Source organism: Lampetra planeri, chromosome 52 (assembly GCF_965212315.1).
Source record: "Lampetra planeri chromosome 52, kcLamPlan1.2.h2, whole genome shotgun sequence".
NCBI classification, from domain to species: domain Eukaryota; kingdom Metazoa; phylum Chordata; class Hyperoartia; order Petromyzontiformes; family Petromyzontidae; genus Lampetra; species Lampetra planeri.
This window is the reverse complement of record NC_136158.1, coordinates 4,657,779-4,684,697: the sequence shown is the minus strand read 5'-3', so window position 1 is coordinate 4,684,697 and position 26,919 is coordinate 4,657,779. Positions and strand designations below refer to the sequence as shown.

At 44.6% G+C, this 26,919-nt stretch overlaps 1 protein-coding gene across 1 annotated transcript in view; it reads left to right on the top strand.

Moving 5' to 3' along the window:
* Positions 1-24,743, top strand: part of LOC144734717 (uncharacterized) — a 29,445-nt gene extending 4,702 nt beyond the window's left edge. Inside the window, exons 2-10 of the mRNA XM_078617046.1 lie at positions 7,520-7,543; positions 8,867-9,030; positions 10,494-10,642; positions 11,826-11,917; positions 12,493-12,627; positions 13,176-13,280; positions 14,235-14,456; positions 15,990-16,172; positions 17,982-24,743. Of these exons, the coding sequence (XP_078473172.1) occupies positions 7,520-7,543; positions 8,867-9,030; positions 10,494-10,642; positions 11,826-11,917; positions 12,493-12,627; positions 13,176-13,280; positions 14,235-14,456; positions 15,990-16,172; positions 17,982-19,051 (2,144 nt within the window). The 3' untranslated portion in view covers positions 19,052-24,743. The remainder of the gene's footprint in view (positions 1-7,519; positions 7,544-8,866; positions 9,031-10,493; positions 10,643-11,825; positions 11,918-12,492; positions 12,628-13,175; positions 13,281-14,234; positions 14,457-15,989; positions 16,173-17,981) is intronic.
* Positions 24,744-26,919: the final 2,176 nt, after the last annotated feature.

Sequence of the window (26,919 nt, the reverse complement as noted above, 5' to 3'; positions counted from 1 at the left end):
TCACCAACTGCACCTTGTGGGGAGGCCCGCATCCACCTGCGGATTGACAAAAGGACTCTACATTTACAACACATGATCGATGTGAGTCCTGTATTTGAATTCGGCAGGTAAATACAGATGCACGCTAACACGTGTTCTGCATTGGTGGCTTTAAGATACAAAGGTTACTTGTAAACTGTTGAATTTGCCAAGGTTAAAGAGCACGAGAGATAAGCCGGCTACAATATAACACATTTGATTCAATGCAAGTTAATGTATTCACTTTAAAAAGTACATTGCACGATTGCACGCGCTTTATATATTTGTAGTAAAATTGTTTTATGTCATGTTTCTTGGTCATTACCTCAACTAATAGCTTTTGTACTAGTTGATTCCAACGTACTTTAATTTTACAAGCTGCCAGGTGGCACTGGTTAGAGTACCATATACAATTTGCTATCAGAAGGCGTGTATTTAAATTCAATGTAATGGTCAACTGGGTCTACCATCCCACATAGGCCATAACAATAATTACCACTTAAAAAAATAATACCTCCCATAACAATAACAGTGTTGTCTTCAAGCTTTACTTTCAGTGGTAACTTACCTCATGTGATGAAAGGGACAGTGTGGAAGACATTTTATATCAGTTCGTGGAGCGGTGGTACAGTGGTTAGCACGTCACACTGTAAACCTGGAGACATGAGTTTGATTCCGTGGCACGACTAGCATCAGTGGCAAGTGATGTCAGAACTGGTCCTGCCCTCCCTTCAACCCATGCCAACCAGCATGGTAAAGTATGGAAAATAAAATACCCCATGAGCAACATGGTTTTGGTAGGCCTTCATCCATTGGTCGATTGAGAATGCCTGGAATAATTATTTTTATGTCAGTATTTGGTGCCATGATTGCGAACAGTATGAATTTCACTTTGAGCCCAGTGCAATGTTACGGGTTTTCACTTAACAATCGCATTCGAACGCGCCGCGTAGTTTGAACTTCATGGAATGCCAATCGCTTAGATTGTGATAAAAATGTAACTGGAGCGATTATTTAATGACCTTTGTAATCTCTAAACGATTCTGTAAACGATTATAAAATACATCAATAGATTTATACATAAAATACAATGAAATTTGGTTTTATGATGGGTCTAAGAAGGGTGGAACGCTTCACTGCAATTTGTAGTCCTCAAGTACAAGCAGATGTTGGTAAACAGTACTGTGTACTGGTGGACAAATTACAGTATCGAACTATGAGATAAACCTCTTAATGAGAAGGCAAGGGCACTGTCTCAGCAAAGAAAGACCTTTCGAATTCCGTTTTTGCCAAATGTTTTTTGACGGGAACAAAATAAGCCCTCATAGTCCTCTCATTAAACACATTTTTCGTCAGCACGTATCGTTTTATCAAAAATCTAAGCGGCCTTGATGGAGTGCTGTTGCTTATTCATGCTAATGCATCACAATACTTACACGTCGCATGTTTTCCATCGGATAAGTAAACACTTTATCGGGTGACTTATTCTGGACAATGAGGCATTGATGACTAGCAAGTGTGTAACCGTTTAAAATATCTTGCTGGCACTTTTGCTTCCTAACCACATGCGAAACACTGCAAAGCACGGCAAAGCAATGCCAAAACATAAGCATTGCAGTGTGCTATTTGATTGTTATTGTTGTGGGTTCTAGCCAAAAGTCTTTGCTTCTCTCAACAAAGTGCAAAACGGACCGTTTGTGATCTGCATTGCCTGCCCAGCGTGATGCGGTGATGAGAGATGATAATGGTAACATCGATCCCAACCCATTTTGACTTGGTTTTTTATTGTATTCCATATTTTGTCAGTTTTACAAGGTTTAAAATTTTGAACAAGGGTTTTCAGCATAATATGCGAATAATAGTGGTCATTCCACAGTACAAGCAGTACAAATTCCATAAAATTACATGTTTAAAACACGTTTTCATCGTTGTATGTAGAAATCGTTTTTAGTTATGCAAATTCTATGCATTTTCTTCCCATATTAGTTTGTGGAACCACAACGGTAATCATTAGCATGATGGACAAATATTGGAATTTTTGCCGACATCACAAAGATCCTGGAAATTATCTGAAAATCCATGCATAATTACACGGATTCTCAAGGGAATGGAGCTGGTGGTCTCAGCCCTGTCACCAATGACTGCATCGACAAACTTTACATTGAGTTTCTTTTCACTTAGTTTATTGGCATGCCACAATGTATTTGCAGGCCTCTTGAAAGCGTGATCCTAGTATGAATAATGAGACATTTAAAGGGAATTTTTAAGTGGTTCTGTGATCTCATATGGCACTTTTTCAGACTAGGTGGTCGATGGTACACTTAAGAGAGTTCCAAATCTTCTTGGTTCTTTCGGTATATAATTATTTTATTATGTTTTATTATTATTATTTTATTATTTCCCTTCTACGTGACTTTACCGAAAGAACCAAGAAGATGAATCCCTGCAGTCACGAAAGCTTTAAATCGAGAGTTCCAAATATAAAATTTTTTACATGACTGATGGCATGATTTTCATGGAATGATAAAAGCAAGAAAAATGCATGATTTTGCATAAAAATTAAGTTGTATATTCAGGTACTGTGTATAGTCAGGGCCTCCCAGGGGAAGGGGGGGGGGCAAAAGGGGAAATTTTCTGTGTGCCTTGCACAGCAAAGAAGACCCCACAACAGGGGCTATTCTTTGTCGTTATTGAATAAGGGTACCTACACTACGTAGAATATATCCCTGGGACTTTAGCCCCTTCCCCCGCCCTCCGTAAACCTATTGGTGTGTGCTGTAATTACACGGTATATTATGTTTTTAAAGTTATCTATAAATGTTTCCAGCAATATGTGCGCATGCAAGCTTTTTTAGTGTATCCATGCACAGCATTTGCGTGCTTGCAAAAAAAACCAGCTCTGCAAGATTCCATCTTTTTGTTGTCAAATATCTTAGCCGGTTTGGCTGTAGATTTAACAGAAGCCTAGCAAATGTCGTGCCTGTATCCTTGCTGGTGTGTGTCGCGTTTAAGTAATCTAGATCAAGTAATGCCATCACACCCTGCTTTTGCCAAATTACTTGACCACCAATTCGTACCAGTATCCTACTATCTTAAGTTGGATTCACCGACCTCTGGGTGCCACTTTTTCTGCTTGTATTGGTAACCCACAGACTCCTCCATCCTGCACACGTGCCCCGTCTGTCACAGCCTCTTCTTCCAGATTACATCTACAGCACTGTGTTTGCCGCATTCTATTCCAAACTTACAAATTTCTTTCCTGTGCTGCAATAACACATATGGCATCCTCTGCATGGACATGGATTCAAAGGCCAGAAGCTGAAGTTCAGCGTGGGTCTCAGTTTTTTTCCAGACAAGACCGCTGTGATAGTGCACATGAGCTGTCTCCATAGAAAGACAGCTTATGTGCACTATCCCACACAGTCGTAGTGATTTTAGCAATTGCAGCCTTCATATTGTTAGTTTGACACGTAGGCTTTGGCGACCAATATTATTCATAATCAAGGTTTTTTTGGTTTAGATTGTGTAAGTATAAATGTGTCGTTAAAGCCGCCACCACCCGACATAGCCAATTAGTAAGGTGTGTCACGTAAACGAAACGTGCCAACTAGTTACTACTTCAGCCCACAGGTGTGTTGGAGAATTCTAGCAAAATCGCCCGATGATGCTGGATGTAGTTACCAGCTAAATGTCGTACTCAAATTGAATGTTGTGGATTTACTCTCCCAACACACCGGTGTGCTGAAGAAGTAACTAATTGCCACGTTTTGTTTACGTGAGGAACCTTACTAATTGTCTGTGCAGGTGGTGGCGGTTTAGCCACGCATTTTATACTTAGGTGATCTAACAATAAAACAAACTTTATTCAGATTGTTAGTTGAGTGCTGTAATCAGTGCCACCTAGTATTCAGCCTTTGGCCATACACCACTGGATGAGGGCCTCCCTGTACCTTGCAGGTTATGATGGTTATCTGTCCATACTTCATCCTAGTCATGACGGGTTGCTGAAGGCTTGGAGCATAGATTTGGGAACATATAAATAGAGTACAACGATGGATTTTGCTTGACTGCTGTCTGATTTTAACGACAGCCCCACGTCCGCTTAACATTTGCTATACATGGTGGGTCACCTATTTAAACAATGCAAGCTCCATCCTGCTTAGCTTCTAAGATCTAATGAGATGTGTTGTATTGTGGATAATTTGTCATCTATACTGTGGTATCTACTGTACATGAATTGTGCTTGGGCTTTATTGCGTGGGTGTTTGCGTATCAGTGTTGTCATCTGCTTGTGGGTGCCTTTTTGTTTTTTGTGCACGAATCAGCCGAGCTGTGAGTTTAGGTGTGTTGATTTTAGCCGTGGTCGTGTATAGCATTTGTGAGTGAGTGTTTGGCTAGTGTTCAGTATGCTCAGCACTTAACCTGTAGGGGTGATACGATTCAGATATCTTAATACGATTCTCAAGCTCACGATACATGCATGGAGTCAAGTGTAAGAAATAATATTTTTCTACTTTATATATATGCTGTATGTAATGGATTCCGATGACCCCTCCAGCCACTGCAGAATGTTATATTCACAACAATGTTATAAATATGATTACCGAGTCGAATCGCTATTCTAAATTGTGACATATACTAATGGAATATTTAGGCTTATGGAGTGAATAAAACTACCAACGAGAGAGAGGAAAAAAACTACAAATGATGATGGTAAAAACAGAGATGAAAATAATCAATTTTTGAAATTCAAGTTGCAGAATTTTCTGAAGTGGCATTGCCATATGACGCAAATTGTTGTAAAGATGGATTTCAAAGTAGTCACTAAAGGTGGCCAGGTGACTCGGACAACAGCCACTGCTGAGTCGTGCCTACGTAACAACATATATTGCATAATAGCGATTACGAGCTCCTTGTTTATTGATGCAATAGCCTACTTTCTAACGTTTTACAGTGACTTACAGCTAAAACCAAAAAATCCTCGTAACTATATAAAGACTTCTACAGGTCTGCTACCTTTGTTAAATAATAATTTGAAGCCCTCACTTAGGTTTAAGATAATTGTTAACTCGCGTGCTGATGTGGCTACAGTATACCGTGCTTCCGGCGTTTTATAGCTTGTGCAAAGTAGATAGATTCAAAGAAAATAACAAAAAACTACGACGTTTCGATCGCAACACAAGGTCCATCACTGCCCACGACTACCATCACCTCTCGCAGCAACCTCCACCGTCACCAGTGTGTGTGTGTAAAGCTAGGTGCAATGATTACCTGACAGCCCTTTTAATTGGTGGAAACCCACCACCAGCACCATCATTGCCCACGACTACCATCACCTCTTACACCGCCCTACATCACCTTCCAGCACCGCCCCACATGCTGGGGCACACCGTTTTTAATTCCTTACATTAACATTAGCTACCCCGCCCATGCTGCTGACACTTGGGCTACGCCCATTTTAAACCTTTATAAACAGTTTGCCTTGAGAGGCTAACCCCCTTTTCCTGATGACGACCGCTTGTGTTGCGATCGAAACGTCGTAGTTTTTATTATTTTCTTTGAACCTATCTATGTAACTTCACCGAAAGACCCAAATAATATGAATTCCTGCAGTCACGAAAGCTTTAAGTCAAGAAGAGATGCAATGTGTTGCCTTGCAAAAGTGTTGTACTTGACAAGCAAGTCAGATAGTAGTGGGGGGGGGTGCATTATGTAACTTGGTATTGACAACAGGCTGTAAAGGGTGAAACAAACATTTAAAAAGTTCTTAGAAACAAATAGAATAACTGATCATAATATGCGCACATTGCATCTAACTGTTCCATTGACCTTGACACAATTCACTTGTTCTTTTTTATATGTCCAAGTATGAAATCGGTTCTCCCATGCATTGCACATTTCGCGACAGTAACTGACTTTTTGTTTGTTTCAGTTTACTTTTTAACATTGGTGCTTTCACACAACCAATATGTTCATAATCAACGTTTTTGGGTTTAGATCACGTTATTTATAAATGTGTCGTAACCCTCCACCACCCGACACGGCCAATCAGGAAAAAAGTGTCACGTTGACAAAAGACAAATAGTTCACTGCTTTAGCCATTCTGGCGAATTGCCCGATGATGCTGGATGCAATTACCAGCGAAACGTCGTACTCAAATTGTTAATGTCGTGGTTTCACACCTCAACACACCAGTGGGCTAAAGCAGTGAACTGTTTGTCTTTTGTCAACGTGACACTTTTTTACTGATTGGCCGTGTCGGGTGGTGGAGGGTTACGACACATTTATAAATAACGCGATCTAAACCCAAAAACGTTGATTATGAATAATATTGGTCGCGAAAGCCTACGTGTTAAAACAACCAATATGATTAATTTGTTTTTTGGATTACATAATGTGGGCGTCGCTCGAATTGACGTAGTATTTATGCTGTAATCCAGTAACGAATTCTGAATCGTTAGTTGGTATTTGCCTATGTTCCGGGTTTACCACGTATTTATAAAAAAATGTTTATCAGATATATTTGGCACATCCCCTAATCTACAGAACCACGAAGTTTCCTGTCAAAATATGTGGCTGGGTGACTTCGGGGATAATTATTGTGTATTTGGCATAGCATTACACCGCACTGTCAAAAATGACTTATCGTTTTGCTTGTTTATCTGGGAAAAGCCTCTGAGTCTCTATACAGCCTTTAATGAGGGTCCTGCCAAGTTCACAGTCAGGGGCACTGTTGCTATGCTTAACTCCAATTGAGTCGTATGCAGGTATTTTTCAGCACTGGGATGTGTGACCCAATGCCAATGACATTCTAAATAATTATTGTTAGCTATGGGTGAAAACCGGAGAACCCAGAACAGGGGGAGAACATACAAACTCCACTCAGAAAGGCACCCCAGTCACGAATCTCACCCGATTCCTTCTGGCTGTGAGGCACAAGTGTTACCACTGTGCTACGCTGTAAAGTACGTGTACATTAACCCTTTCCTGTTCCGAGACGTGTCTGCAAGTTGCAGTGTGAGGGGTCCCGTTCCCCTATGAATCTGAACGCACAAGCGGCTCCTCGTTGATTTTACTTGGAGGCATAGCACTCTATGATATCTGGCGTCAAACTGTGCCACATGCCCTCTCCCGCATTGCCAATAACATTATTTTATTTTAGTTTTTCTTCCGGTTTCGTTTTGATGATGTACATGTACGTCATTGGAATGGATTCGGAAGAAAAACTGCAACGTGAAAGGGTTTTAATCAAAAGTTGAATTTGTCTTCCTCTTTAAATGATCGCTAGGCAGTGCTCATATCTGTTGGCAGATCTGAGCCTAAGAATGAAATTTCCACATTCCTAAGGCAAGGGTACATTATGTAAATGTGTTTTTTTTTATATCTATTTCGACAAAAGCGGTAATGATTGTGAATTGCTGTAGCCTGGATAAATAAAGCTTATTTACTTAAAAATGAAAGTGTTTTCATTGCTAATGTTGTGCAATTTTTGCTCTTGCAGGGCTTTTTCCGAGCATTCATCCTGGTAGGGTTTGTGTTGTTTTACATCACTTTATTTCATCGATTCATAACACCGCACTAGTTTTCTCATTCACTGAGATAAAGTTGTTATCGCAGCACTCCCATGCAGTGATTGGAGGTGAAATTTAACGTCATTCATTTTTCCATCTCATTTAACGTAAAATCGGCACATTTATTAAAGCGTTCCGCTACACTCGCTCGTGCCGTTTGGTTTACCGATGGCATTTAGACACAATATATGGCAGTGCTGAATTGTTCCACGTGTTGTTCTTACCTTGAGTATGTTAAATATTTCCTGTGGGTGGTCACACCTTCGGTAATTAGCTTCATCAATTTACGGAGTGGTAACGAATGAACACCCGAGGGCATTGCATCTCACCATGGAGTAGGCTGAGGTGATAAATACTTGTAGACGTCGCGAGCAGTCTTCTTTTGCCCTCGATCTTTTAAGCTAATTGTATTGAATGTGAAAAAAAAATGTCAAAGTGCAATCGGTTTCCCACTAAACCTAGCTTGGGGCAGTGGTGGAAATTACACATTTCTAAAGTGGGGGGGGGGGGGGGTTATATCCTTATCGCAATGATTGTTGATTGCCCAAAATTTCTTTTCAATCCATGAGCTTCGATGGGTTGAGTCAACTCCCGATTTGAACTGTTGAGCTTTTCCGATTGCAAGCTGTGCTTTAAACCACTTTGCCACCTGACCAGATTAATTTACTTCCATGCAGCATGTACGAGGCTTAGGATTGCTGTAATGAATGTCTGGAATTAATTTACTGGTGCCTGCCTCCCTCCTGTTAAGCTCCTCGCTAACACCAACTCTCCTTCCTCTATGCCTACATTAGTGTCAATGTAGTCGGCTTGTTTTATTTTAGTTATGGTCTTAGATTCGTCACTGAAAACCTGTGGAAATTTTCACTTCATAATCTGGAGAGTTAATTTAATAATTTCCTTAATTTTTTCAACGAAAGCAGCCAAAATGCAGTCCATGATTAGCTATCAAAATTTGCCACACTCACACAAATATTATCAAGTCAACAAATCGGTGAACTCTTTTTACAGTGGCTATATATTTATATATCCATTACCAATTTATTAATTCCTCATTACACTGAAGTTTAATAATTTTACTAAGTTATAACAAGTGCATCTTAATTCAGACAAGTTAATACATTTTTTCGAATTTGGCTAATGTGGACCGAGATATTTGGACCCAAAGTCACTTATCCTCTGGACGTTCCATCTTCTTCAAACACAAGACGACCCTGTCATTCTTCCCCAAACGTGCCTGTTCGACTCTGCTCTCTTTGTCTGGGCTGTGCGCACAGGTGCCCTGGAGAACATGCTGGCTATGAAGCCGCCACAGCTGGAGGTGTACGAGCAGCCCAAGTCGCGCGGCATGCGCTTCCGCTACGAGTGCGAAGGCCGGTGTGCAGGCAGCATCTTGGGAGATCGAAGCACGGACAGCAACAAGACATACCCGGCCGTCAAGGTGAGACACACGACAAACCATCAGATGGTGAGACACCTGACGAACGATTAAGGTGAGAACCATTAAGGTGATACACCTGACGAACCCTCAAACGGTGAGGCACCCAACGAACCATCAGACGTCAACATACATACAACATATTGTCTTGATGATGAACTGTCGGATGATGGCATAACACAGGTATGTGCAGGTATCAGTCATATGTGAGACCTGATTTGCCAGGATCACAATATTATCAGAGCATTTTTGCTGGCATGTTTTGGCACACGTATGCGTGGTTAATGCAGACTTGATGCCTTGCAATAGGTATCAATTTGGTGTTTGAACATATTAATACCTGCTTTATTGCTAGAATTGTTAAAGCCTAGTCTTATTTTCTTTCATCAATCAATTTTTATTTTACGTGCCAATATCGCCCTCGCTAAAATAAGCGTCAGTGCACATTACAACGGAACGGGAAGGGTACGGGGAGCATACAGCAACAGGAATGTAAACAGAAACCCTGTCAGGCCCTCAGCGGCTAACACCGACTGAGCAAAGTAAATTGCAACCGTGCGCAAAATAAAATGCAACCATGACATGAAGATGATGATACCCTCTTAGGTGGCACCCTACCACAAGAACACCCTCCCAAATGAAGCCCTACCGCCGCTATGAACGGGCCAATGTGCCATTTTTACACCGCCAGATAATTCCCCATCACGCCAACACGCGTTCTCGCGACGACGCGCTGTCAAGTGAGCGGAGGGCCTTGCCACAAACAAACAGCACTGTCGTGATTTCATGCCTTGCTCCACGAATGCGCTGTAATGAAGACACGCTACCAGATGACGTCCGACCACGGAAACGTGCTGTGTTGATGACGAACTCCCAGGTAGCGCTACATCACAGCAGTACGCCATCATGATTTTGCACTTCATGGTGAAGTGTTAGCACAGCGCCCGGCATGTAAACTTCCATTATCTTGAAATAATTTATATAGCGCCTTATGCAAGGCACTTTACACAAAACTAACAATCGTACAGATGATTGTAATGGTGGAGATGAGGTGAATGTAATTGATGAGGGGAAGCAATGGGGGAAATCTGTGATGCGTGAATTCGATGAAAGCGAAATTAATGGCAGTAAATGATGACGAATGGATTGAATGAACGAGGAATGAGCGATAGCCCTATAATGAAATTATGAAGAGGGAAAAGTAACGGTGGTGGCGGTTATGAGGGGGGGATTAAGGGGTCATGGGGTGAGTTAGGGAAAATAGGTGAGTTTTGAGTGCGTAGCGGAAACTAGAAAGCGAAGGTGACTTGAATGTGGATTTTGATACGGGGCGGGGGGACGATTCGTTACATTCCTAACGTTGACAGCCTCACGATCTGCCATGTGCGTGTTGAGTTTGAGATTTGTGTTTGTCCACGAGGCTAAGTTATTGAGTATTGAGTTGACCGAACGACTTATCGCCGCAGCTGGTGAACTGCACTGGGCCGGCCAAGGTGCGCGTGTCGCTCGTGAGCAAGAATGACCCGCACCGGCCTCACCCGCACAGCCTGGTAGGGAAGGACTGCTCGGATGGTGTGTGCGAGGTGGACGTCTCCTCGGGGGTCACCATCGTGCAGTCAGTACTGGTGCACTGCACTCAAAACGCGCGGAACATTGCATACCACACACGCTGGACCCGATACACAAAAACGCCGCACTGTACAAACACGCCACACGCCAAACGCGGCACTAGGCACGCGTCACGGACACACATCGTGCCACACACTGTACTGGATACAACACACTACCCTCAATTGATCGCACACTGCACAATGCAGCACACAAAACACAGTGCACAACACAGACGATGCTGCACACAGCATCTTAACTCGCCACACAAAACACTGTACACTTAACAGTGCACCCAGCACACGTCATATGACGTGCTGCACACAATACACCACACACAGCACTTGACACATGAAATGCCACACAATACAATGCGCCACACTCACAGGACACAACACACATGGCACTCAAAAGATCACATTGCATACACGAGGTTACGCACATCACATTACACACCAGACACAAAATGGCACAGCACAATAGGATAAACCACGTAAAAAACAAAAATTGGCATGGTCTTGAGACTCAAGAGGGGCTTTGCCAGGAAAACAATAAATAAATATATCAGCATACTTCCTAGTAAGGAGTTGAATCTGCTTATCATCCCTCCCGAATCAATAACACGAGTACCGCTTCGTGGAAAGTTTACACCGCCCAGAGTTTTGGAGGTGACGCGGCCTAGCCGTAAGCGCGCTCCATTCGCCGCGTGTGTAGAGGTTCACAATTCGATTCCAGCGGCCACCCTTGTTATTGCTTGCGGGTGTATTAACTTTCAAAATACACGCCACATGATTCGCAGTGGACAGAGCAGGCCAGTTTGCGCTGGCATCACGGTCCAAATTTGCCAAGTTTCAATTATGGCCCACAAACTAATCAATTGGAATATAACATGGCAATCAACGTCCCACCGTCCGTGAAAGCTTTGCAGAACCCTCCTGAAAAGAACATCGAATTTATACCACTGCCTCAGTGTGATAGCTCGTTAAAGCAATTAGACACTTTGAATTTCATATAAATGTTTAGGTATGTATTTCTAACTGCTTTCACACCGTACGTAGCCAACCGTGATAATCGGAGGTGTGGGTTACAATTTGTTCTCAAAACAACGCTCTGTGTGCATAGTTTTCATATCAATAATAATGTCCTGTTGCCTAGTTTTCTTAACGGTGTTCCCAAAAACTCTGTTCTAGGTTCCAAAATCTGGGCATTCAGTGCGTGAAGAAGAAAGAGGTTGCAGATGCCCTGAAGCTAAGGATCCAGAAGAACGTGAACCCTTACAAAGGTAACGCATGATCCTGTACACCCGCTTTCCAGCGATCTATTATGCTTTACAACTATACAATTACAACAACAACAAACAAAGCAGATGGGTGCGAGCACGTGTGTGATGGGTCATTGCCTCCGTACCTTGTACATGGCCGTTCAGTGCTCACCGAGCTGCATTGGCTTCTGGTTGCCAAACTATTGCTTAAGGTCGCACTCATTCCACACAAAGTGCTTGCCATAAGGAACCAACATACCTTGCTTATCTCGTCAAGGAGCATAAACCATCACGCGAACTTTGGTTATCCTCACAGCAGCGGCTTTTGGCTTGCCTTCGAACAAAGGCTGGTCACTGCATCGTGTGCTTTCAGATGCGCTTTCGTGGCCGTCTGGAACGCTCTTTCTACCGATATTAGGAATCCGCTTTTGCTGTGCACTTTTCAATCTAGATTAAAAACTCATCTCTTTAAAACTGCTTTTCATGTTTAGTTTGTTGTCCTCACAAGCCGCGCCTCCCGAGTTGGCACGGTTGGCGACGTACGGTGCGAAAGAAGTTCTGCATACATATATACGTACCTTGTCTGCTGGCCGCAGTGCCAGAGGAGCAGGCCCTGGCTACAGAGGAGATCGACATGAACGTGGTGCGGCTCTGCTTCGAGGCATTCATCCACGAGCGTGGTCGCGTCATTGCCCTGCCACCCATCGTCTCCCAGGAGATCAGAGACAAGAGTAAGCCGCCTCTCTTTAGCTCTTTCCGCACCTAAGATTGAAGGCGTCAACACAGCGGTTCGCACTCAGCGCGTGGGTTGCATCCCGCCTATAATAGGTGTGGATACCACCGTGCAGGAGAAATTTTAAAATGTGTTTCCGGGGAACGTCGGCACCACGTTTTTCGGCGACAAAAGGCACTCGTTCACGACGTGAAAAAAATGCCTCTGTATTGTGGCCTGCGTAACATGGGGAGAGGCACTGGGACTGGTGGGTCTTGATTTTGCGGGGCCCCCCATATCAAACCACTGCTTTTAATGCATTAGCTCAGTGTAACGTGAGGACATGAAAATGCCTGCAGAGATCCAATATGGGTAAAACTTTAATTTAACGTTGTGTTATGAAGAATAACTTGCCTGAAAGACAACCGGCCATATTTTATCAATGGTTACCCAAACATTAATACGCCAGTCACCTGCTTTCCTAGTGATAAAAGACGTGCGCTTTTTTTTTACGTGTTACAGACGCCATTAACTCGGCATTATTTTTCCTAACTTCTTTTCCTGCAGAGGCACCGAACGTTTCGGAGTTGAAAATCTGCCGTGTCAACTTGAATGCTGGCAGTGCACGTGGTGGGGATGAGGTTTTCCTTTTGTGCGACAAAGTTCAGAAAGGTCAGTTTGGATGTACTCCCTCCGGCCCCCCCCACCAGCCTCGTTTTTGATGTGGTTCAAAGATCACATCTGTCATATAAATATAATTAATACTGGTAGGAACCTCCTGGTTACACCAGCCCACAGGGGATTATTGTGTCCGTCGTGCAGGGAGGGGCTGGGTGGGGAGGGGCTGGGTGGGGAGGGGCGGGGAGGGGCTGGGTGGCGAGGGTGGGGCTGGGTGGGGGGTGGGGCTGGGTGGGGGGTGGGGCTGGGTTGGAGGGGCTGGTCACCCCGTGGTGCCCTTATAAAACTCAACGTTTAACCTACTCACGCCGGCTTGTGCCCGCCCTCACAGTCGGGCATATTTGCGGAATACACCACGCCGCCGTTGACCCTGGCCATTGACCGAGCAACCCAACGTTCCTACCAGCTCCCTCCGCAGGAATGTGGTGTTGCTATAAGAAAATTGTTGTTCCTACCAATGGTGTTATTAGTAGTGCTTATCATTTGTGTTGCTAGTAGCAAGAAGTTTCAAAATGGGATTTCCATATGCAGTGGAGCTGATTTAGGAATCGTATCATGCAGAACAACACTTTTCACTTGTCTTTGCATCTTGACCGTCGGTGTCGCCATTCACTGGACTTGATCATTCTTAACATTTGGCAAATCACTCTTAATGTTAAGAATCATGAAGTCCAGTGGACAGCAACACCGACCATCAAAAAAGCAGTCTTTACTGAGAACGTAATTGAGCTTTTTGTTTCGATTTAAAGCTTTCGTGACTGCAGGGATTCATCTTCTTGGTTCTTTCAGTAAAGTCACGTAGAAGGGAAGTAATAAAGTAATTAAAATAAAACATAAAATAAATGTTTTATTTTTATTATTTTATTACTTCCCTTCTACGTGACTTTACCGAAAAAACCAAGAAGATGAGCTTTTTGTTGCTTGTGTGTTTCCGCGTGCAATGAGCAGAAGACATTGAGGTGCGCTTCTTTGAGCCGGATGGCAGCTGGGAGTCACGCGGCAGCTTCTCGCAGGCCGATGTCCACCGGCAGGTGGCCATCGTGTTCCGCACACCGGCGTATCGCGATCCGGGCATCACGCGTCCCGCCAACGTGCGCATGCAGCTGCGACGGCCGTCGGATGGAGAAGCCAGCGAGCCGATCGAGTTCCGCTACATCCCAGTCGACCCCGGTGCGTCCTGCCGATCTGACGCATTTTGGGATGGCGCGTTTTTTTTCATGGTCACATGCAAGATCATCGATTATCCGGCTTCTTCCAACATTATCCGGTGGTCCTGGTGAAACCTACAAAACCTCTTCAAAGGCTGTAACCAGACTGGCGATCGGCATGATGTGTGTGACAAAAAAAAGTAGCTATACTTGATTTCGGAGTTAAATATTTGATACAGTCCATTATACACTACATACAACTTAAACAATGACAATACTGCACGTATATTCATCCCATGCAGAGTCTTCAAGATTGGAGTGGTAAGTACGGTGTAGTAAATACGGTAACTGTTTAAAGTAGGATATAAATTTTGTCTTTGTATGTTTATGCCAAATTCACGTAGTAAACAAATTTAAAACACGAAAAACATAACACCTAAAACACGTCGTACAAGAATGTGCAAAAATAAGCTATTTTAAATAATGATTCGTGATTATCCGGTGTTTTTGAAAATCCGCCCCCCCCCCCCCGCCGAAGCCGCCGGTTAATTGATGATCTACTTCATGTTGAATTTCTTAGGCACCATACTTAGACAACGGTACTAATCGGAGGTGCGGGGGATGGACAAACATTGTGGTTGGTGAGCACAGGCCCAGAATCACCAAGCGGCCAGCAAAATACATCGCTATTCAAGGTGTAATAGAGGAGAAATCTAGATCTGAAGTTTTCGTGACTACAATGATCCATACTCTTTAGTTATGTCGGTAAAGTCACGTAGGTATAAAATAAAATAAATATATAAAATTGAAAAAGTAAGAGGAGAGTCGATTTACGTTTCTTGACATGAGCAAAGTTTACGGGGACTTGGGAATAGACGCAACGGGAAGATTTGTGTGTGTGCTTGTGTGTATGTGTACGTGGGGAAGTGGTGTTTCACGCCGTGTGCTTAGGTTTTATTCCCGGTCATGGCTCACATCGGTGGTGATCATCTAAACTTTTCCTTGCATCACCCCGGTCGATTAAGCCTTAAAATTAGTATCTTTTGTGTCGCAACATTTACAATCGTGGCTCTCCAACACACCGGTGTGCTGTACCAGTGACGAATTGGCCACGTTCTGTTTACGTGACAACCCTTACAAGTTGGCTGTGTCGGGTGGTGGCGGGTTTAAACAACACATTTATATATTTACGCGATCTAACCCAAAAAAAACTCCATTATGGATGATATTGGTCGCGAAAGCCTACGTGTTAAACTGACCTTTTTATATGTTCCATTGCAAGGCAATGAATCATATATTTGTAGTCCTCACAAGAGATGTGTGGCAATGTAAGTTAAAACCCAAATTTGAATCCGTAGATTTTTGGTTCCATGCATTTGTGCTCCAACTGAGGCCTTTAACCCCATTCACACATGGCTGAAACATGGATTCAAACTCAAGTATCTCAGCGGTGCCGACTCAGTGCTCGGGCAATGAGTATATGCCACTTTTACTGATCTGGCTGCTTCTGACTTGTGTGTATCACGTCATGTTTTCGTTATCACATTTCTGTCAGATCCCCACAAGCTGCAGGAGAAGCGCAAGCGAAAGGCCGATTCGTTTGACAAATTCCTGGAAAGCACCAACATCACCGGGCTCGGGACTCCGTCTGGGAATATTGCGGAGAGGAAGGTGGCCGTGAGCACGACCAGTTCGCAGAAATCCAAGGATCTTCTCCGCCAGAAGATTCAAGATAAAAGTACGGCTTGACACAAAGTTCTTCCACTACCACCAACACCGCAGTGTGAAGGGAGCGCTAGGCTGTCGGGTTTGTGTGCGCATGTATATGTATCTGTGAAATTACCTGGTAAATGTGTAAACATTGCCACTAGGCAGACAAAGGCGGACAGGCTTGGTGTTGGCCACCCATCCCCCCGTGTGCTGTGCTGGCCTTCATAGTTGCTCGCTAACAGCATTTGCCCCAACAATCTTTTAGGGCTATATGAGGGATCTTTGTCTTTGTGCCATTCCTCGCCTCATCAATAGGAGTTGAAGAATGTTCATGGCTTACACCCCCACAGAAGATGACCATCACTGGAGTGGTAGTGTAGTGGTTCGTGCGCTGCGCGACAAACCCGATCACCCGAATTCGATTCCCGCTCACAGCCAACACCAGTGATGATTATCTGAACCCAGTCCTGGGTTCCCCTAGGTCGTCCCCGCTGGTGTGACGTGTAAATATCAGCACTGGGGAGACAAACGCAGCCTGGCATGGTGCTAACTACTCGCCCCATCGTGTGCCGCGCCGTCCTAAATAGGTGCTCGCTAACAGCACTCTCGCCAACATTCTATTAAAGGCTATACGGGAAAACGTTTTATATCTTAAGTAGTGTGGGGAGGAGTAGTTTGTGCACCGCGCTACGATCACAAGAACGTGAATGATGTCAGCGGCAAAAATCTGAACTAATAAGTACCTGGTGTGTTATGTGTAAATATTAGCACTGGGGAGATGAAGGTGGCAGAGCGCAAAGCTGGCAACACCACCCTCGCACACACCCTCTTGCGTGCCGTGTCGACCTTGAACTTTGCTTGCAAACGTTACTTGTTCCAACAGCCTTGGTATCTCTATGGGCTGTGTGCGTCGCTTGAAACCTGTGGACTGCCGTTTAGCAATCGGTTGAAATTGTCACTGGCTGTAGATGATGTGTAACTTAGATAAGTGCGGCTTCTTGTGGTGCTTGTGTGGTAGCATTCCAAATCTTACTGAGCTGTAAGGAAATTGCTTTTGGATTTTGGAAGCCTTGAAGGTTAAGGGACATTTTTCCCATCTTGATGAAATGCTCATAATGGACCGATTTTTTTTTTTTACCACTAGATTGGTAATGGAAATATTGGCATATTTTTTACTGAAAGTACATGAAAAAAAGTTATTGTAATTAGCTGTTGTTTCAAATTAGGCAACTTTTTCAGCAAACAATTGACCATACAAATTATAGTTATGCAGTTTAATTTTGAAGGTAATTGTCTAGTTTTAGAAAATATGCCTTCTATATGAAATACTTGAATGGTTTAATACATAAATTAAAATGCACCATTACCATCCCAGTGTGGATGAATAAGTCACTAAGTATGTCGGACGCCATCATATTTTATGAGCGCTTATCAAGAATGGCGGATAAATTATTTGAAAATTAATTAATTAAAAATTAGTCTGCTCAAGGATAAAAGCTACTTTGTAATCGTACTAATTAATACCCACGCCCAAAACCGTGGAATTTCCCTTGCATTCAGGCCTAGTTACTCCAGTCGGCTGCCACTGGGTAGAGCGCAGTTAATTTAGGGTTTAAAAAAGACCATTGTCCCGCCTGGGTGAATCATATTTGTTAATAAATTAACATTTCCGCTTTCTGTAAAGTCCGCGGCAGTCATCTTGCAGAGTTTTCACCACCAGCTCAGGGCCTCCGTTGCCACCGAGTGCTGCCCCAGTGCCTATGTGATTGAGGAGACGCTTATCAAAGTGAAAGTGTGATCTTACAAATCGGCGTATCCTGGAACTCTGTTGTCTCAGCCCAAGAAGCCTCCTTCATGCGGGGTGCTGGCTTCGTCTCCTCCCCACGCACACCGCCAGCCTCCGCCGGCTACGACGCACAGCCCTCCCTGAGCGGCGTTACCGTCGCGTCATCCGTCCATCCCACTCTGCCTTCGTCGCTGCTGCTACCCGCGGCAACATCAAAGGCGCCGTCGCCCGGTCACACGGCGCGCCACAGCTCTGTGGCTGTGAGCGCCAGCCCCAGCGTCGGCTCCGTGCTCGTGCTTGGCGCAGGCGGCGGCCACTACTCGCAGAGCGCGCTCGCCAGTGACATGCAGGGCCTCAACGTCACCGAGCTGAACCCTGTTCGGCCATCGGCGGCAGCGTCGGCAGCGGCGCAATTGAGGGCTGCCGAGAACCACACTCCCCTGACGTCATTCGACATGCCTGCCGCGACAGGGGGCGGCATCGACAGCCTGACGGCCATGAGCTTCAGCGAGTTTGAATTCCTCGGCAACGACATGTACCCGTTCGTGCCCAATGAAGACTTGGTGATATTCGCCACACCGGCCTCGCCAACGCTGCCCGCGCAGCACGTGCCGCTCACCAGCGCCGCCACCTCCGCCACGACCACCGCCGCCGCCACAACCGCCACCGGCACACCCGACCCAGACCAGACGACGTCGGTGAGCCAGCTGTCGCAGCAGCAAATCTCCGACGTGCTCAACATCATCCGAGACTCCATGCGTCATCAGCACGATGGCGCCACTGCCCCGGAAACGGCCGCGGCAACCGGTGCCGCCCAGGCGAACTTTGCGACGAATGGGTCCGACGGGCGGGAAATGCCGGCTTGGTCCGGCGGTGCAGTGAACGCGCAGTCACAATTACATTCGCAATCGCCTGCGCCCGATCAGTCCCTGCAGGCGCCGGGAGCCGCGTACCCGGCAGGGCAAACTGTCTCCGGCCTGGGACTCGGCTACTTGTCGTTTCCCGACGATATGCGCATGGAGAGCCTGGAGCGGCTCGACAGCGCCGAGCTCAACCGGCTGCTTGAGACGGTGACCATGGACATGACCAACAACGTGGGCAGCGCTGACGGATTCTTGTAGGGAAATGGCGCCGCCCGTGAATGGTTGATTATCGATGGCGGTAAACGACCTTTATTTATAGGAAAACAGCCTGGGGTGTTGGTGGCTGTGGTCAGATTCGCAAGTTGGAAGAGTCACGAGTTTGAGAAAATATGATTCGGCGTCGACTCGGCTGATTTCTTTTTTTTACCTGTTTGGCTTGCTCATTAGGAATTTGATGGTGGTCATCTTGTCGGATTAAAACGCACACCGGGCATGGGAATCGACTTTGCACCACTGGGCTCAGAAAACTGGCTCGTGACTGAAACGGAGATGAGCACCCACGACATGGCCAGTTTTATTTAGAAGCAAGATACATTGATTTATTTGGGAATTATCAATGAATCTCAGGACTTTTAAAAAGTGTCATGCCTTCATATGTTTGGCCATTTACTTTTTTAGTGCATGCTTAAAGATACAAAAAATGCACACTTTTAAGAAACTACAAACTCGCTTTGTGGTATTGCAATATCCTGATCAGCTGACGGTCGTGTGATGATTTCTACATAGTCCCAACAACTCCACCTCCACGAAGTTCTGGGTTACAGAGGTGTGTGTGTGTGTGTGTCATCCCCGGAGTTTTGCCTCGCTGTTGTACAGTCGCGAATATTCATGGCGTGTTGTTCTGATGTATTTTCGGGCTGCCGTAGTATGCGCTGCGCTACAATGATAGTGGCCGTAGGTTTTATTCATCCACTGGTGCCTCTGAGGACCCGCCGCCACTAACGTTTAGAGTATCCATGCCCGGATCATCATCGTAGGTTCCCTTGTGGTAGGATAAAGTGTGGGAATCTTGCAGTTGAAAGGCATCGTAGGGAAGTTAAGTTGAAGTCTCTTGATAGAGGGAGGCTACTCCTTCCACTGTTCTGGTATAAAGACTGTTATACTTACATGCTGAGCTATACTGAGCATAATTGTCGTTTGCTGCCCTCTGCTGATGTATAGGCAAACACAAAGGTCCTCAAATCCTTTGACTTCTTGTGAGCTATCACACCTGAGGATAATGAATTATCCCTTCAAATCGTACCTATGGGCAAGACTGGATAGAGTTTGAGACTGAAAATCTAAAAGTTTAACTCTCAAAAACCCAGTTGGGGGAAGACTTGAGTGCATTTTTTCACCAGCTCTCTCCGATGTGTATTCACGTTGTGCTGTGTTGTTGCTCGTCACGATGTCCGACGTGTCTCTCCAAGTACGAGGAACTTCTTCAGGAACGGAATTGAATTGAAGCTCCCACAAGCATCTGTGGAGCATATTGAGTGGAGAAATTTAATGAGTGAAGATCACAGGAATTGTAACCATGGTAATAGTGATAATAGACTGATAAGGAGGCCACCTATTGAGAACTTATTGAGTGGGCTGAACTGTACCAGCAAGTTCTGGAATCAATCATCAACCCGGACTGCTTTTCTCTTCAAATCTAACACGTACATTGAGGGTGGAGCTGGGAAATCCAGCCCAGATTTAACAACATTTGTTCGACCTCCGAGGGGTGGGTAATGAGCCTAGTTGACCCCCCCCCACCAGAATTTGTATTTGCAAATTATTTTGTTTAATGGGAACTGTAAACATAGCCATGCAGCACTAACCAGCCAGGTTTTTCAAGCACCGTCCCGTAAGTAAAGAATACTATGTTTAAAATTAATCCCATTTTGTGAAATCCTTTGCTTTACTATGTTTTGACATTAGTTTTTAGGAATTCCGCTGCATGGCTGACCGGTGTTTTTAAGGCACTAAGTTCCGTATACACGATGCGAGTGTAAATACTATCGCCATGTGTCTTAATTGTGGGCTGTGGTGGTTGGCGATGATGGTCAGTGGTGTTCAACACTCTTGCAAAACAATCTAAAGAATTCGGAGCATGCCGATTAAATAAGCCATCAACTTAAAAACACGGCTGTAAGATTCTAAACAACAGGAAAAGCGCTGATAATCGCATGCACGTGGCGTGTGAAAACGCTGAACGTGTACATGTTGGCAAACTAAAACAAAATAAATCGACAGACCACGAGTTGCAACGTACATTTTTATTATCGATGCTGTATAAGCATGGGGGGGAGGGGGGGCATTTTTAGCGCATTGAAAAAAAATTGTTACGGGAATTGAAACCGGTTTCTCCTCTCAGAGACGTGGGCATACATGGCAAGACTCGTGCTAAAACCTGAATCAATCGTACACGGTTGATATTTCGTCACTGTTGCATGTTACTCGAATGTAGTGCTAGACTATATCATCGAAGCATTGCAGGCAGTCGAGCGTAGCAATGGTTGCAAAACTTCTTGCGGCTGTTTAATTTATTTCTTTCGAGGCCAGTTTTCATGCTACATTACTCCGATTTCTACACAAGCACGCAAATGGTCCACCAGGGCAAGACTCTTCTCATTTGGCTGCCCGGTGTCACGTGGTTGAAATTCCACATTCCTCGGTGTTTACTTAAGAAGACTGTCAGCGTCCCACAAACCAGTTCTTATTTTACATACCTGTCAACCCCGTATCAGTGCCTGCCTTATTACAGACCAATTCAGGCCTTATTGGTCACACCGTGCCCGTATGAATTTCACCGTTAATCCTACAAAGTCCCATCATAAGGGAGATACACAAACACATCGAATTTAGTTTGCCCGTATTGAAACGGCTGTACGCCGTAAGGACCTGAACTCCATTTCCCTGTACAAGAATACGGGTAAACCGTGTGGGTTGACAGGTATGATTTTTTTTTATCAACCCTGAAGTGATAATGTGTTGTGAGCTAAACTCTCAACTGTCATTTTTAAACTCATGATAGTGATACTTGGCTGGAGAAAATGCTCGCTAACTCACCAAGTCTGTTGCTGGTGCTATTATTGCATGGCACACAATGGGCCTCTGTTAACTTCTGCGATACAATTAAAGTGGATGTCGCAGGATTTAACGTTGGCATTTGTTTTTGCAAAGCCGATTCACACCTTTACAAAGCGTCCTTGATAAAATACGTCGCCCTATAAATTCGGTGAACGCTATAACGGTGCGCAGTGATATGTGGCTCACAATCAGAACCACTTTGTGGAAAGTTCCTCTTCACAGAATTTCCCCCGCCATAGAAATGCAGAATATCCCGCACGGGCCGTAAGCAGGAGATGAGTGCTGCAAATTTAATGTTTTTGTTACTTTAAATTTAGGTGGAACCTAGTCTCCTAAAAGCAATTTTTAAGATTCTGAGCCTCAAACCTGGACCTTGTGTTTCGCCAGTGTTTTAAACTTCCAAATGTGAGCAGTTGAGTGATTTGTGGGACAGTCATCAATGTTGACACATTTTCACTATTATCTGTGGCCATTTTGTGGGTTTTATTTTTTTAATTAGTGGAAAGTTTTTTTTTTTATTAAAAAGAACTGGAAAAGTTTGGAATTTTAAATACTTTAACGAAATTGCAGTTAACACCATTGGAAACTCCTTTGCCATTAGCAAAATAAGATAATTGGTTTTTTACCCTTTTATCTGGCAACAAAACTGACACCTTTTTTTACAAGGAGTCATGTTTGCATTGACCACAATACCTGCGGTCGTAATGCAAACAAAAAACACAACTCTGATCATGTATGCACTATCCTTGAAATTGATTGGTCCACACCCGAGACAGCTTTCCTTAGAGCCTAGTCTCACATGGTGTTGGACCAGATGATGATGCCTTTTGGCCTTTTGGCGTCATCTGGTCCAACACCATGTGAGACTAGGATCGAAGAAAAGCTGTCTCGGGTGTGGACCAATTCATTTCAAGGACAGTGAATACATTATCAGAGTTGTGTTTTTTGTTTGCATTCCGACCGCAGGTATTGTGGTCAATGCAAACATGACTCCTTGTAAAAAAGGTGTCCGTTTAGTTGCCAGATAAAAGGATAAAAACCCAATTATCAGAAATTGCAGTTCTGCTGTTTGTCTCATCGCAACTTATTGTTTTATCATCGGTGCACTATCGTGCTGTTATAAATAACACGCGTTGCCTTCCTTGTACATAATACTTTTCATTGAATTATATATTTTGGTAGTTCTGCTATAAAAGCATATTGGTTTTAATCCTGCACTGAAGATGTTTTTTTTAGATCCATTATTTTAAAACCTGGTGTATGTGATTTACAACTTAAGTTAAATGTACACATTGCAATTTTTCACACGTTTTAAGCAAGCAAATCTGTGTCCTTATTGGTTTTGTTCCACTACTGCCATTCAACCTGGCCTGATTTTAAAATGCCTCGCACAATTTGGAGTAATGCATGGAAATCGATAACATGAAGGTGAACCTACATGTTAATACAAAACAGTGGAAGTCAGGCCAAAAACATTGGATGAGATTGTAGGTTTAGCTGGTAAACGATTTACGTGCCTTTTATGTTTCGGCCATTACGGAGGCCTTCATGAAGAGACGTTGACTCCAGCGGCTTGTAATGTGATTTGTATCGTATTTTGCGAGACTGATTGGAGTTGGCGGAGCAAAATGAAATACTAAAAGTGTTTTTCTGTAAAGAACTGCTGTTTTAAATCAATCCTAACATGAGTTATAGGACTGCATTCATAACATGCTTTCTAATTTCCCCCATTTGTTTAAAATAAAAGTTGTGCTTGTGTTATTTACGTCTCCCCCCCCCCCCTCCCCCTTTAGGTATCATCCACTTGATGTAAAAAGCATAACTTTAACTTGGTTGCAGTCTTAAGGGAGAGACTGGCCCGTAGTGTGCTTTTTTCGAGATTATTTGTCTGAACAGGTAGTTAAGGTAGCATTTGAACAACCCTTCGCCATGTAAGCTCGCCTGTTAATCGTGACTCCCACCGCTCTAAAGGAAGCGTGCTGTGCTCTGTGACGGCATGCCATGAACGTGCAGAGAAGCCACTCGCAGACGACGTTCGTTCGGTGCTTGCACACGACTGCAAACTTGAATGCGTGTCAATCTAACGCGTTCACGCCTTCACAGCCATGGGTGATCAATCCAGTGGCGGGGTGGCGCAAAAACTTGGGAGAAGAAATTGCTCGACACGCAAGTCCCACTTGGGAAACCCACACTTGAAATCGTATCCGTTGGCAAATCCATAGCGACCATGTGTCCTGTCTATTACGATTCAAGTCGAGTCCTATGCCTTAACATGCAACGCAGGCTGCCTCGCATTAAAAAGGAATAATTGTAAGTGGTTGGCAGACTGTAAAGTCCAAAGGAGATTTGGTTATAGTGGTCTGGAACATGAAACTTTTAATGGGGACATGAAAATGTGTTTTTGCGAGTTTTATGGGCTTTAACATTCGACTGCTCTAAAGCCATCTTGAGAAAATATTGGTATTGGATGTAATTTGTTCCAGCCCATGTCTTTGAAACCTTACGTAGCACGCATGCACAATGAGCCACTTTTGCTTATCGGGAGTGGAGTCTTAGCACTTTCAGTTGTTCCATAGGAAGTCTTGTGGCTGTTGTGTTAAAGGGTGTTCAGAGTTTATGAAATGCTTTGATCTATGCTTTAATACCAACAGAACATGGAAATGTGGACTTATGAATCAGGGACACAATGCAGGAGTAATTAAATCGTTTTCTTGAATTGCAGGCATGTTTGTTTCTCATCACTTTGTCATATCTGGTAAAAATGTTCAATACATTGTGTGCTTTGTATATTGACAAGTAAATCATAGTTAAATAAAATAATAATTGCCTTGGATGCCCGCATTAGCTTTTCTTGCAAAGGTTAACTATAGGCATGTATGAAGTCACATTATCTTTTTGCTCAAACAGACCCAAAGAATAAGACCATGAGTAATGCTCAAATTCAGCGGTCATTGCTATAAGGTACACATTACGACAGTGGGAACCAGTGTATCCATGAACTCGCAAACACCTTCGAATTGAGTCAATCCCTCTCACCTTGTGCCACTTGGCCAAACAGACAAGACGAGCTGTGATTTACAACCGGTGTGCCGCTGTGGCAAAGTCCTCTTGTGTGCCACGGGATTTTTGGGATTGCAGGAAAGGAAAGGACCTCACTGTCCGCAAGCTGGGCAGTCGAACGCCTCCGTGCCGTTCAGTGGCCGATCCAGACTCTCCCCCCCTACCGCTCTCCCATTGGGCGCTCATGCAGCAGGACAGCCCCCACCCACCGCCTCCCCCTCTTTCCCATTGGTCACTCTTGCTCAGTACAAACCCCACAGACCGCCCTCACCTTTCTTCCATTGGTCGCGCATGCGCAGTACAGCCCCAACCTACCACCCAACCTCTCCCATTGATTGCTCACACTCAGTACTGCCCCCACCTACCGCTCACCCTCTTCCATTGGTCGCTCAACCGCAGCACAGCACCCACCAACTGCCCTCCGCTGTCTCCAATTGGTCGCTCACGCGCAGTACGGCAGACGACCGTCAACCCCCACCCCCGGCCCTCTCAACTTCCTCGGCCGTGCATGCGCGTTTGGCCAAATAGCCCAAACCACTCACCCGGAGGCCTTAGGGGGGCCCACGGTGATTTTTTTTAAAATCCTTTATATTAAGTTCGCTTGCTTGCTTACGACCGTGCAAATCTTTCGGTCGTTCTTTAACCCACTTCCCGTGATCCAATCGAGCTGACATTTTTCCACACAGACTCGTTGTACACTGTACAGTACTATACACTACTATACTGGTAGGAACCTCCTGGTTACACCAGCCCACAGGGGATTATTGTGTCAGTCCGTCCGTCGTGCAGGGAGGGGCTGGGTGGGGAGGGGCTGGGTGGGGAGGGGCTGGGTGGGGAGGGTGGGGAGGGGAGGGGGGGCTGGGTGGGGAGGGGCTGGTCACATCGTGCTGCCCTTATAAAACTCAACGTTTAACCTACTCACGCCGGCTTGTGCCTGCCCTCACAGTCGGGAATATTTGCAGAATGCACCACGCCGCCGTTGACCCTGGCCATTGACCGAGCAACCCAACGTTCCTACCAGCTCCCTCCGCAGGAATGTGTTACACAGACTCTAGCTCTTCTTGGGTAATTCCCAGGCGTTCCCAGGCCAGCCGAGCGACATCGTTCTGCCAACGTGTCCTGGGATCTTCGCCAAGAATTGTCAATTAATTGGAGAGTTGATTTTCATTATTTCTTCATACTGCCTCTTTTTTTACCCGGTTGTGCTTCCTTCATTGCCTAACTGTAACAACATCCATAACTGTAACAATATATAGTTTGCATAACAATAGAAAACTTCTCGTATAAATCCAATCTCATGCACACGATGTCATGCCATCTATTGTGACTCGATTTTAATTGTGCACATCGATGCTTTGTTTTATATCCAAACCGCCCATGCAGGACCCTGCAGAGATGAGTCTTGAGACTCAATTTGAGGCCTTTCTGGGCGAATAATAAAGCATTTGAAACGATGGTGCAATAATATAATAATAATAATATTATTATTGTTTTTTTTACCCTTTTATCTGGCAACAAAACTGACACCTTTTTTTTCAAGGAGTCATGTTTGCATTGACCACAATACCTGCAGTCGGAATTAAAACAGAAAACATAACTGATAATGTATGCACTGTCCTTGAAATTGATTGGTCCACACCCGAGACGGCTTTCTTTAGAAAGCTTTCTTTAGAAAGCCGTCTCGGGATGGTGCAAGTTTCTTAAATCCCCACACCTCTGTCCAACCAGAAATATAAATGGATTGACCCTCGGCAAGCCATGTGTAGTTGGGTTAACAAAGTGTGGATTCTCCCACCTGTCCCAAAATGCCAGTCCAGCGTGTAAGAGTAGGCCAACGTGCCTGCTTCGAGGGGGTGCTCTTTAGGGCTGTCTCTGGTGGGAAGGCCCTTCTGCCAACAGTTACAGGAGCGTGCAATCGCAGGGCTGTACCTTGGCAAACCTTTAAAAAT